The sequence below is a fragment of the Castanea sativa genome, chromosome 6 (assembly GCF_040712315.1).
Source record: "Castanea sativa cultivar Marrone di Chiusa Pesio chromosome 6, ASM4071231v1".
Lineage (NCBI taxonomy): Eukaryota > Viridiplantae > Streptophyta > Magnoliopsida > Fagales > Fagaceae > Castanea > Castanea sativa.
This window is the reverse complement of record NC_134018.1, coordinates 47,929,041-47,943,044: the sequence shown is the minus strand read 5'-3', so window position 1 is coordinate 47,943,044 and position 14,004 is coordinate 47,929,041. Positions and strand designations below refer to the sequence as shown.

Genomic DNA, 14,004 nt, shown 5'->3' with positions numbered 1-14,004 from the left:
GGAGGGCGTTGTAAAAACAGTTCAGAGAATGAATGCCTTTAAAAAAGAGTAAATATAAAGACACCAGCGTGGTGTCAACCAACGATGCTTCGATGATTAAGACAGTAATATTTTTATTTTAGCAAGGAGGATAAATATTTTTCTTAATGATTTTTTTTTTTTTGGGTGTACCTCTAATTAATTCCCTCTCTTCCTTGTTAAGGTTGTTTCTCTACAATTAATTGTGGTCATTTCCCTTAATTCTTGTTGTCATGATTAATTATTAGCAAATAACAATTGATCTATAACTATTGACATTGATCTCTCTCTTTTTTTTCTTTTTTTCTTTTTTTTCTTTTTTTGATGAACGAAATGGGTGAGCAGGAACTACCATTGTGGCAGACTTCTATGAGTGTGACCATTGGGACACTTACCCACTAGGAAATATTGGATGGAGTCATAGTTACTATTATCCGGGATGACAGCAAACCTCACCCTAGTTCTATGAAAAGACTAGTACCCTTGGGCTAGCTATAGGAGGGAATTCCTACGTTCTACCCATTGGAGTTTGAACATGGGACCTCAAGCACCACTGCACTCTTGCGTTCACGCCAAGACCACCATTCTCGGTGGTCTATTGACATTGACCTTATAACATAATTGGGTCGTGGTTTTTATTGGGCTTTCATGCTAAGGATTTGAGGTTATCATATTTTCCTGGTTTGTTCCATATAGTTCAACTTACAAGCCAGTCTTACCGTGTTAAAATTGAGTAAGTGACGTGACCTTGCCATAATCAAGCTGAACAAGTTATGTGTGCTTATATACCGGTCTTATCCATATCAAGTGAGTTTCCTCTCAAGACATAATTCTTACTTTCTTAGTCTAAATATGCCTGCAAAAGATTTTAAATTAATATAACTACTAATGATAGTTCAAGTATTAACACTAATACTGCAACAATTATTTTGATTGCATGAGAGAGAGAGAGATTTTGATTGATTGAGGTAGACTTAAGACTGTCCTACTTTGAAATATATCATCTTAAATTAGTATATTTGCATGGAAGAGACTCATTTGGTCTGTCTTGGGCATAATAATACATATTCTAGTCCGTGTAGATCTAGATTCTCTAGAATAAATACATATTTTGCAGGGTAGGCGAACAATCTTCATACAAAACTCAATTAAAAAGTAAGCTCTCAACCCATCATAGACAACAATACCTAACTGACAAACTCATTTGACCTCTCAAAATTCAATATGGTCAACCTAGCACTTAAAATATGAAATTTTTATCTGCAATATTTGCTTTTGATGTTGATTCTATCCCTTAATTAAAGCAGATACAACCCTGAGGTTTGTCTCTAAAATTGGTAGACAACTGGATTGTACACAAAAATAAGAAATAAATGTTATATTCACAATATATATTTTACAACTTTATAACAAATTCTTAATAATAAGTTATTATTGACTGATATTAGTGGACAAAAAGTAATTTCAATGATCTGCTTAACTGTTTACCACTTAAAAATTTTTGTGAAATTATTATAGATGAAAAAATTATATAACTTGCATTGACGATTACTTCTTTGACCATTTTCTTTACTATTTAGTGGCAGGATAGTGGCACATCCTCAATTGCCCTATATATTCCACATGTCATTATATTGTGCATTGAAGGATAAATGTTACCTCATCATACACAATAGGTTGAACTTTGAATTATGTTTATAGATTTAAGAAGTGATTAAGAACAGCATAAGATGTATCTGAGATAACGACATCTGTGAAGTTTGAACCGTGTTTAGATTGATTGATAGATACATTATTATTAATATGTGGGCATTATTATACATGTTTGGCATTCGAGAACATAGCAGTTCTACGTAATCAAGACAAAGAGAAAACTTGCTTGTTGACTCGTAAATTTTAACGTAGTGAATAATTTAAAATTGCGATGAGGTTATAGTGTAATACAATTAATTGATTAATATTGAGGGTTTTTCTTTGGCTTGCTTAATGTCAACTATGGCGCTAAAGGCACTAATGGACACTGGACATATAATTCACCATTTATAGCGATGGACACTTATATTTAAATAAATAAATAAAACTAATAAATACTGGGACTCAGCATACGTCTGCATAATACATACTCAGATAATTCAATCCAATCAAGATCTATACAATTTAGAATATCACAATTACCTTCATACTTGTTTAAGAAAATTACGCTTAAAAATCTGATGCATCAAAATCCAAGTAAAAATAGCGGGTCTTATACATTTTGTATGTAATCATGAATACTATTGTGCAAGTGTGCTATAAGAATTTTGGGCTGGACTAAACTCAGAATCCTATTTCTTGTATGGGTTTTTCTTTTAGTAACTAAACCAGAGAGAAAATTAGCACAAGAAAAGTTGGGAGTTAGCCAAAATTTTGGGAATGTGATTTCAGCTGCATTTTGAGACAAATTTGCGATTAATGGATGCATGCCTGGCATTAAACTATTTTGTAGTTTCATCTAGATTTTGAGAAAAGAAGAACTTGTCAAATTAAGTCGACATTTTGAACGAATCTAGAATGATGATGGTGCAAGTAACATATTTTTTTGTATAACTATTCTGCGTGCAAGTAAAATTTCATGAGTAGGTCATATTGGTCAACCCAAGATGGAAAAGGTCTAATGGTGAAGCCATGGCACAAGCAGAGTCAAGTAACTAGGTTCTAGCAATGAAAGACAAAAATAGAGCTTTTCTAATTTTTTGAAGAACTGGAAACTCAAATCAAAATCAATGTGTATGTGAATATCCTATATCAAGAAAAGAAAAATTATATATTTGTTTTAATGTCTTGGCCGTCTATAAGTCAATGTATATGCTGCAAGGGATTGGGGAAGTTTTGTTCTGGTATTGAGGGAAAAGTATGTTCCACATCATCAGAAAAGCTTTTCCTTTGAAATTTCCTTTCTTGCACTTCATTTTAAAGGATAAAAAGTAACTATCGTGATAGAAAAGATAATAAATTTCCTTTCTTTTTCTTGATTTAGGAAAAAAAGTTAGTGAACTTGAGAAGTAAGACACATTCCATCTAATTAATATTTCATTTTCTTTTCTACTACATTCTGCACATTTTTCTGCATCTACCAAACATTTTCCTAAATCATTAAGTGGATGCAGGATCGAACCCGAAGGAGGAAAAGAGATTTCCATTGGATAAATGTTTGTATTTTGACTGACTAATTAATTTGTATGTCTTACCTCTCTAGTGCTGGACACTTAGATCCATTTGGTAATAAATTTTTAGTAACGTTGTTTAAGTGTTGTGAAAATACGTGTGGATGATAAAGTATTGTAGAAATACATGTTGTGGTGTTTAAACAGCGAAAATTATTGTTTAAACAACAGTAACAAACGGGCCATTAGTTCCATAGATAACTTATGCTCCAATTTAAAATTGAAATACATACACACTTACTAAGAGCCTTTTGCTTTAGACTTTTAGTGGCATTAACCTGGGTTTAAATCCCTTCTCTTGTTAGCAAAAAAATTAAAACACACAAAGAGAAATAAAAGCGTCTTTATGATAATTGTTCTTTACTATCAAGTTAAGACATTAATAGATTTCATTTTGGTGTAAATGACAAGATTTGAACTAAGGTTAGTTAACAAAAGGTTTTACCATGGACGTGAGAATGCACTTATTATATGATAAGTTGGTTTTGTAGATTTTGTTTTTCAGCACTAATAATAACATAAAGTATTTGAGAAGAATAACGTGAACCGACTGATAATGGAATGACTTCAAGACTCACCTCTAATCATCTTTATTCTTTATTACTATCTATCACATAGAACGGAGTCTAAAAAGCTCGTAGAAGTACAAAAAAGAAAGAAGAATCTTGCTCAAGCTGTTTTAATAACTGCTTTCCTAGCCAATTAAAGTATCTTAGTTATTGGACTTTATACGTGAAATATAATGAAAGGAATATATAGTCTGACATTAATCACTCACCAAACTAATTAAGTGCAAATACAGAAAAGCATAGGCTAATTAAGTTACGCTGCTTAAGCCTAAGTCAAGTAGGTGGCCAGCTAAATATTACCCTTGGTCTCCAAATTGCCCCCTCTCATCAGTTACTCAATAATAGAAATTAATCAATTCAATTCAGCTTTATTACTATATTTCATGGCCTTTTATCACAAGACTACCTGTTACAAACAATCCATATACATGAACTACGATAAACTATACCGAAAAATTTGTTCAAAAGTCTCGTAACATAATTGGCTGATACTTTTTGATATTTTCATTGGAAATATCTAAGGCTCAAATCTCTGTCTAGTCCCCCATTCATTATCAAATTATTAAAAAATATATATTCTAAAATTTGAAGGAAAAAAATCAACTTATGTTAATTATAAATGAGAATTCAAAAAAAAAAAAAAATATATATATATATATATATATATATATATATATATATATATATATATATATATATATATAGGCGCGCACACACAAAAAGAAGGATGGATTTTAAAATTTTTATAACAATTTTGCTGAATAGAGAAGTGTATTTGTGCTATAAGTGAAAAGTGCAAAGATTAAAAAAAAAAAAGAAAAAGAAGAGAGTAAGACTAACGCCGGTAACTATCCCCGTTGAGTTCTAAACAAGTTTATACTTTTTAAATGTTATTGTGTGAACTTCTGTATTTTTTAGTCAACAATAAAATTTGTAGGGAAAAAAATCACCTTATTTTAATTAGAAATGATAATATAAAAAAACGTAGAGAAAGAATGCTGAATTTTGAAAGTTTTCAAAACAATTTTGTTAGATAGAATGGTGTATTTTTTGCTATACGTGAGGAGTGCATGTATATATATAAGGTGTAAGATACTATCCCAACAAGATATTTAAAAAAAATTAAGGGTAAATTGCAAATTACACCCCTGAAGTTTGGGGTTGATTGAATTTTACAACCCAAAGTTTCAAAAACTTGATTTTACACCCTGAAGTTTGATTTCGTTAGCAATTTACCCCCCATAGTTAATTTTTACTATTAAGTAACACATCATCATGCTAATATGTTTTATTTTTGACACATCATTATGTTGATATGCATCAAAACTAAGTAGTTTCAAGGCTAAACTTAAAACAAAAACCTCCCCCTAAATGGCACAGTTTCAGCCAAAATCCTTAAATCTAAAAACAAAACCTCACACGACAAAAAACTCAATTCCCACAAACTAAATTTCACGAGTCACGAACCAATCATCTCGGCAGCACCGGCGAAGAAGGCTCCAACGGTGGTGAACCCAAACCCAAACCTCTCTTGCTCCGTTTCACATGTGAACCCAATCTACCCAGACCCAAACTTGGATTGAGCAATGAATCTCCGCATGTGAATCTCCATAGAATGAAATGGCGGAACATGATATGGATAATTCAACTGAGAATACATTATTCTTGGGTGTGCTACAACAATCAGGAGGGTCGGCCAGAACAACTTTAGTATGATTGACACACTTTTCCTTTGATTCCAAGGTAGGGCCAAATCGAGCACAAACACTAACATACTCACTGTCTTCTATACCATTAATCCAAGTTGGGACTTTTACCTATAGAACAAATTGGATCAAGCCTATTATGTCGTAGTCATAATAATTATTTATACTTAATAAAAGAGAATACAATTTAAGCACCATGTGCTTGACAAGCTTAGGCTCGATTTCATAGCCAAGAAATTGAGTAATATAAATAAATAAATAAATCAAGTTTTTCACATGTGAAACGGAGCAAGAGAGGTTTGGATCTAGGTTCACCACCGTTGGAGCCTTCTCTGCCAGTGCTGCCGAGATGATTGGTTTGTGACTCATGAGGTTTTAATTTGTGGGAACAGAGTTTTTTGTCATGTGAGGTTTTGTTTTTAGATTTTAGGATTTTGGTTGACAATATGCCGTTTAGGGGGAGGTTTTTGTTTTAAGTTTAGCCTTGAAACTACGTAATTTTGATGCATACCAACTCTTTGCTTGATTATCACTAAAACATTTTAGTTTTGAGGCTGATTTGTCAAAAATAAAACATATCAGCATGATGATGTGTCACTTAACAGCAAAAATTAACTATAAGAAGTGAATTGCTAACGAAACCAAACTTCGGGGTGTAAAATCTAGTCAACCCCAAACTTCAAGGGTGTAATTTGCAATTTACCCAAAAATTAAATGTTAACGTGGCAAACTTCTGTATTTTTAAAGCGACAAAGGCCTACTCATAAAGTCTTTTAGCTATGATTTAAAACTAAATTATTATGGTCCACATAGGCCACATCTGATAATATTGGAATGATACATAAAACTAAATTGTTATGACAATTTTTATTAAGTCCATGCTTAAGTAATTGTACAGGTTCATCATTTGGTAAGACGTTTGTATGAAAATGCTTTTAACTGGGCAGTATTTTGGTTTGATAATAAAAAACTCTCATCAGAAGCGAATATCATAAATTAAAACTTTCTTAAAAATTTTATAAATAAAATACTAAGCAATATTTTGATTTTTAAACTTAACAAAACTATACTTAATTCTAAAAATTAATTTATAACTCCATAATTTTAAAAAGATATAACTTTCCCTATATAATGGTAAACCATTTAAAGTACATACTTTGCCAACTCGGTTACATGAAAAAAGCAAACTAATTTTCGTAATAAAACAACATCATCACATGCTAAACAATGCATATAAGATCAAACAAATGAGTTCACCCTTTTCATGTAGTGATCATATCAAACATCAATTAAGAAAATTTTAAAAAAAAAGTGATAGCATTATGATTTGACAACATAATTTTTATTATAAACTTTGAACAAAGCATTATCAATAATAATATATTGCTTCCTATGAGTCAACCCCTCCCCCAAAATTAAATGAAGGTTCATGTGATATTATTGAGTAGTGACAACCAGTTCAAAACAAAAGGAATATACACATCTGAGGCAAATTAATTCCCATCCATTTAGTTTCAAACTCGGGTAATTATTGGATACTCTTTGAGTACCATAAATGTGTATTCTCCCCTCTCACATGAATTCTGGGTCCTACCATAAATGCGTACTCTCCCCTCTCACATAATTGTGGGTCCTACTAATTAAATTTATGGTAAAACTCACAATTCATATGAGAGGAGAGAGTATGCATTTATAGTATTCCGGAAGTATTTAATAATTTTCCTTCAAACTCTTATGTTTTGACTAACAGTTAATTATCATTTTTTTGATGATCGGTGACAAACAATTATCATAATAGTACTCGTAAATGTATGTATTATCAACTAGTATTCATGAATTATTATAATTTAAAAAGTTATAGTCAAATAAAGTGAAAGCGAAGTCAACTATATGATAATTCAATTACAAAAGCCGCCCTCCTGTTCTACCTTCTTAGTTACCTGGACGTATTCCATTCCTTTCAAGCAATAAATAAGCATGTGAGTTTGTGACCACCGAATTATCTTTGAAAGGAATGAACCGTTGCAACACTCAAAGAAACCCTAAAAGTCCCACCATCACCACAAGCATCCTCATCGAGAAAATTCCTTACTATATATATAGGTCCTTTTATTCTATTGATATCATCATGTGGCTACTAAACGAGTTACTATAGCTTTAGCCTGAAGAAAACTGAGAGAGAGTTGTTATTCTCTGCGTTTCAGATCAGAGGTGAGAATTAATCAGCTCTAAATGACATACTATATGCAGGGTTCAAGCTTAAATTTTTGTTCAGTTTTTTTTTTTTTTTACTATATATATATATATATATGATATTAATGCTATTTTACTTTCATTGATCTTTCCATTTGTGAATTCTGATTTTTTGTTGATGTTTTCCAACCACAAATTGAAAATATTTTCTTCTTGAGAATTCTGATAAAAGGACCCTGTTGACATGGTATATAGTATATACACACATTTGTTTGGATCAAGGTTACTTTAAAAAAAAAAAAAAAAAGTTTACATACACGTCTCTTTTGAATATATTTCAGTTTAATTTTTATTTTTCTCTTGAAAAGCTACATGTATTGGCTTCAAAGTAGAAAAAATTTTCAATTCCTCTTACTTATATGTATGCATGGTTCTTCCAAACCATACTATGATAGTCACTTTTCATCGAGTTTTATATTTTATTAGGGCATCGGATATAGCTTCCAAACAACATGTGAATGGTTATTCCAAATCATAAAATGAGACTCGTTCTGTTTTGAATTGTATATTAGGCCACTGGGCTCAAAGCTTTGCATCAAGGTTTTTCAGTACGAGGTTCTGATCTGCAAGCATCGCTTTCACTCTTTGAAAATGAGGAATGCTCTTCTTCAACCCATGTCCTCACAGCTTCACAGATTTGGTAATGTCTTTCTTTCTTCTTCTTTTTTGGCTCTTAATGGAGACAAAAAACTTTGTCTTTGGTCGGTTCAAAATAATTAATTGGCCTTTGGAAGATGTAGCTGACAATTTTTTTTTTATTTAATTTTATCCAGGTATCAATCAAGTCCAGGCGCCAAATTTGGATGTCTCTATGGCTATGCCAATGGATAGCGAAGTGTATGAATTCTTTCTCACCATTATTATAATTCCAACAAGTAAAATTAAAGTGAAATTATTATTATTGATATGAAGCGCATAGGATTTGCAAGCACCCAAATACTATTCTATCACATATCGCTACCTCTATGATCTATCATATCATATTACTACTTTTTCTTTTTCTTTTTCTTTTTTAATAAAATAAAAAGAAAGATAAGATCATAAGGTTAGTCACTTCTTACTCCACGAGATAAGTCATACACACATATGATCCCTTGACCTTAGGAGTTAGGTAATCATGATAAATTAACCCAAATGTCCCCCCCTCCCCCCCACCCCAGGGTTGTAATATCACTACTTTTAATTTTGCTATTGTGAAAAATCTCGTACTCTCAAATATATTACCTTAAACCCCATACTTTTATTGATGTGTCAGACAAAACCTCACTAATAATAGCCTCAAATGTTTAATAATTTCTATCTTCTAAGTATATTTGGCACAATAATAAAAGTGTAGGGGTGAAGTTTCACATTTGAAAGTATAGAGCACTAGCAGAGGGACTGAAGGAGGGGGGGGGGGGGGGGAAGAGGTTTTCTCCTTTTTTTTTACAAAAAATATAATTTATATGTAATTTCACTAATGGTTCCTCCAAAAAAATTCATGACCCTACCACCTGGGACAAAGCTTAATTTGTCACCAGGAGAAAATAAATTTTTTTTTGTTTTTTTTGTTTTTGTTTTTATGAATCATATCACTACTTCAAGTCTGGTTATAAAGAAGTTCATAGGTAGAAAGCCTAGGCTTATGGCCCATTGCCGAAAGGAGATAGGAACGGGAAACTGACAAAGAACCAATCAAACGCTGTTAAAAAAAGATAAGGGAAAATTTATATTTAAAATGAATTTTACAAGCCAATATATTCTGACATTACATATCATTTGGAGTAATTTCCTCCAACCTAATACATGGTGCCTCATAAAAGGAAAGAATTTAGTTCTAAACTAGTTAAATTATCTTCTTTCAATCCACTATGTGGCGATTGAAGAAATTATCAATATATAGTTAAGCTATATAGTTTTTTTAATAATCCATATAGTTTGTTTAAATAATATACATAAATTGTCTTATAAATTATTATACAGTAAATTGAAAAAGATTTCTTTAAATCATTTTGAAGCTTATTTTCCTCCAATCAATTATATACTTACCCACACATGGGTCCACACCATTGTTGTTAGTTGGAATGAAGAATTATATACATACCCACACATGGGCCCAAAGAAGAAAAAGAAGAAAGTTAAAAAGATTTGAATTCCTATTTAATAATTTAGATCAAGTATCTCATATATCTAAGAGGGGGACGTGGCCAAGAGCCAGCCGTTACAATTTCAGCTGTGAAAGGATCAAGGATGCTGATTGAAAACCTGTGTCTCATGGACTAATAGCAGAGCTCAACTTTCTACCATATTGCTGGATTTTGTAATCAAATCTTGTCTTCCAACTCTCAAATGATAAATAAATATTGAGATGGGATTGGAGTAGAGCTAGACTACTAGTGCCTTTCCCCCCAAACATTTAAAAATATATATATATATTTTTTAAATCCACACCTTACTTCTAAGTTCTAAAGCGTCGAAGCTTGCAAGTTTGGTACCAGTGATATGGTCATGACTCATGAGCTTGCATTTGAAAACGATACCTTGTGCTTATGCTTGTGAGTTGTGTGAGTGAGTGCCCGACACTCTTATTACTATCTTCAAATTTTTTTTGAAACTTATTAATATCTTCAATTTAGTGTAGTAGATCACTAGGTTCCAATTCATTTAACTATTCAAAGGTCAAGGTAAAAGGCAATTGAAGGTGACCCCCTATTTTGTCCGAACTTTTAAACATACATGCACTTAGAAAATAGATTTCCAACATTGATATGACATTTTTTAGAAAAATTTTTGACCTTCACATTAAGAATAAATACTACCAACTCTTATTCAATAATGTTACCGACAAAAGAATTCCGTAACATTTTTCAGTTGAGACGATAGATTATGATTAATACATCTCTTTGTATGAGACCATTACTAATACCACTTTTATTATCATTGATTGTCGCCTTAATTGTTGTGGAAAAAGAAAAGTGAAATTTGTTTATATCATTACTCATTAGTCTTATTGAAGTTTTATCTAGTCTCAACCCCTTGTGTCAAAATTCAACTACCGGGTCTGGTCCACTAATAGTTTCCTTTTGTACTCTTTTGCAGAAACGTCCACGGCAGTGGCTTCTGTGACAACCGGCTATTGGGAAATGAAAGCTTTACTGTTCCTTTTGGGTCCCTTATCAACTATAGCTATCAATCAGGTTTGGTGAATTTCCTTATCTGTCTTAAGTTTAGGAACATTTTTTCTAGTCTAAGCCTAATTTCATTAACCTTTTATTCTTCATATACCAACTAGTCAACTACTCTGAGCTATAATTTTGCAAGTTAATGCATAGATGCGTGGTACAAAGACAAAGACTAAATTACCTTCTTTTATGACAGGTTATCAATCTGGTGGTACCTCCATCTGTACTGACATTCCTCAGCAGTTGATGTTGCTTAGCCAGAAACCTTCAATTCCACAATTCGAAGAAGTATATACACATTCTCTCTTTTATTAGTTACTATATTCAAAAACTCTTAATTGTTAATGATGACAGCAATACTAATGGCTATATGTCCCACCTTGAATCTTCAGCTCCATAATAATAACAATCAATAAACTTTTGATATTTTCACTTAGTTAACAATTAATATATTTGGAATTCAACTTCTAAATTTTTGTTTTCGATGAATTAAGTGAACATTAATTGGAGGGTTGATGATGGGGTTCACACCTATTATTACCATATGATCTTGGCTTATCTTTAAACAAAATTAATTGTTAAAGACAAATGGTCCAATTTTTTAAAGGTCCAATTTTTTAAAGGTACCCTTTTTATTGATTTGATTTTTCAGGACTTGCAGGCCATGCCAAATGCAAGGAAACGTCCAATTGAGGTCAATGACTTATTGCCCAAAACAGGCACTGATATTCTTGATAACATGATGGAATTGAAAGAATGGAAGAGGAACAAGAGAAACAAGACCACAACCACTGAAAAACAAGAACAATGGCAACATGAAGTCAGAAGAGCACCAATGCAAATCCAAGAGCAAAGAGTAAGTGAAATTACATAAATGAGAATGATATTACATGTGTCAATGCTATTTTTAAAACTAAGAAATCATTCAAAGGAAAAATAACAATTAAATTTGGTCTGATTAGTATTTAGGCAGGTGTTGTACCAATAAAATTCAAGTATTCAACCATACATGTGTATGCAATGGCCAATAGAACATAATACTATTTTTGCTATGTTGGTATATATATTTTGAGAAAATGAGATATACCGCCTAAGGAACTGTATCTAAATTTTGGTCATATTCATTTTGCTAGGTTGTAACTTGTGTGTAAGATGCTTGCATATATTGCCCTTCCTTAAACAGCTTCTCTATTGTATGTTTGCAGTTACATGTGCCTGGGAGGAGAAGCCAAAAGCTTAGTGACAAGATCACAGCTCTTCAAAAGCTGGTCTCTCCGTATGGCAAGGTTAGCACTTCCAACTCATTAGGATGGTTAGCCTAAATAGTCATTACTATAATTCTCAAAATTGAGAAATTTTACAGTAAATGAAACCAGGGTTTTGAATTAATCTATTGCAGACTGACACTGCATCAGTTCTTCAAGAGGCTTCTCTTTACATCAAGCTACTTCACGGACAAATTCAGGTATATATCTCTCTCTTTGCCTAACCATGCTTCACTTTAAGTCTTTAACATAATAAATAGTCAGAGAGGGAATAACAAAAGGAAAATGATAAGAGAGGGATTCAAGCTTGGTTTTGCTTGTTGCAACTTGGTAGCTACTTTTTCACTAGTTTTAAATATGTTTTGAAATTTGAATTATCATCACATATCCTTAAGATTCTCCTTCTTCTTTTTTTGGTGGGGGATTGTGACAGAATTTGTTTCAATTGCTGAGTAGCTCATACAAAAGTTCAAGTCAACAACCGGTAAACATGCAATGATTTTTTAAATTGTACATTTTTTTTTTGGGGTGTAATTTACTATGATACAAAAGTCCTAGTTCATATCAATGACATATACTGCAAATTAAATTTGATTATATAGGCCCTAAAAATTGATGTGCCATCAATTATAATAAAAATAATTGATCAGACATTTATTCATTATGTTCATAAAGTGGGCATGGATTATATTCATTGACATGTTAGTCTGTAAGCTTTCTATAATAAAAATGATTATAATTTTCAATTTTCAATTTAATTTGGAAGCGAAAACATAATTTTTTTTTTTCTATAAATGATTTATATGTAATTTTTCTCTAACCGTTGTTGTTTACAAAATGGAAATTTCAGCAGGAAATTGGAGAACAGCTAGACCTAAGGAGCAAAGGGCTTTGCTTGGTACCTGTGTCAATTACTCAGAGAGTCAAAATGGAAAGCCCTTTTGATCATGATGCTCTGTGCTGGAAACCCATCACACAGAGTTATAGAAATGTCTAATTCTAAACCTAATTTAGCTTGACCCCAACATGACATCTTTCTTTCCTCTACACTCAACTTCTGTTCTTGTGGTTTAAGAGAAAGAGAATGCATACCATTGCATCTTTTCATATATAGAACAGAGCTAGTTCTTTAAGTTATGTTTTTCCCTCCTTGTGCTTTTTTATGCATTTATTTTTCTGTGTTATTTTTTTTTTTTTTTTGAGGAAGTATTTTTCTGTGTTATTGATTTGCCTAATAGGTATGGAAAAACCACAAAATTAAACACGACATTGTTCTCATGGCCATTATTAGACAGAAAAAAAAAAGTACCCACAATTTTCCTTTGCAACAACCCTCGATAGAAAGACTAATCCTACCACATGAGGAACAACATTACGTAGGGGTCTTGGAAGCCAATTCCAATTCGCATTCACTACTTTACACAATATCCACATTTTTCAAGAATATCCATACTTTACACATGAAAAAAAAATAGTGGATATCAAAGCTCCTAAATTTTGTAGGATTGTCATTAAAAAAAAAAGTACCCTTCTTATCACACAAACATAACCAAACAAATCATATAAGATTCTATTGCTATTAAAGAGAGTGAATTTTTTTACTTCAATATTCAATACTCCTGTTTCATGACTCCCCTTAATTATTCTAGTACTTCCCCTCACAACTCACTATGCAAGCAAAGATTTAGCTAAGGTCATTTTAGCAAGACAACAATAATATGACATGGTGGAAAGCACAGGTGCAGCTCCAAAGCCGCCACACCCGCACCAGACTCGTCCCAACGCGGTGTCTGGCGTCCAATGCGCCGATTCTTCTCTTTTTTTTTTTT

The 14,004-nt window shown here is 32.1% G+C and overlaps 1 protein-coding gene across 4 annotated transcripts; it reads left to right on the top strand.

Annotated features, from left to right (window-relative positions):
• The first annotated feature begins 7,462 nt into the window (after nucleotides 1–7,462).
• On the top strand, nucleotides 7,463–13,336 carry LOC142641114 (uncharacterized). 4 transcript variants are annotated; one of them, XM_075815499.1, is made up of 10 exons: nucleotides 7,498–7,707; nucleotides 8,262–8,389; nucleotides 8,523–8,586; nucleotides 10,828–10,925; nucleotides 11,107–11,198; nucleotides 11,563–11,766; nucleotides 12,116–12,196; nucleotides 12,310–12,375; nucleotides 12,609–12,659; nucleotides 13,026–13,336. In XM_075815499.1, exons 2-10 carry the CDS (start codon nucleotides 8,341–8,343, stop codon nucleotides 13,170–13,172), a joined length of 852 nt encoding a protein of 283 aa, XP_075671614.1. In that variant the 5' UTR covers nucleotides 7,498–7,707; nucleotides 8,262–8,340; the 3' UTR covers nucleotides 13,173–13,336. The 4 variants fall into 4 exon arrangements, with proteins under 4 accessions (XP_075671617.1, XP_075671614.1, XP_075671616.1 ...); XM_075815500.1 differs by having other exon boundaries at nucleotides 7,568–7,707; nucleotides 11,572–11,766; XM_075815502.1 differs by lacking the exon at nucleotides 12,609–12,659 and having other exon boundaries at nucleotides 7,463–7,707; nucleotides 11,572–11,766.
• The last annotated feature ends 668 nt before the right edge of the window (nucleotides 13,337–14,004 follow it).

Bases quoted from the DNA above. Each gene is read 5' to 3' on its own strand.
- LOC142641114 (XM_075815499.1), top strand. From the start codon at position 8,341: ATGAGGAATGCTCTTCTTCAACCCATGTCCTCACAGCTTCACAGATTT. The intron at 11,767-12,115 runs GTAAGTGAAATT...GTATGTTTGCAG, and splicing joins TGCAAATCCAAGAGCAAAGA to TTACATGTGCCTGGGAGGAG. The intron at 12,197-12,309 runs GTTAGCACTTCC...AATCTATTGCAG, and splicing joins TGGTCTCTCCGTATGGCAAG to ACTGACACTGCATCAGTTCT.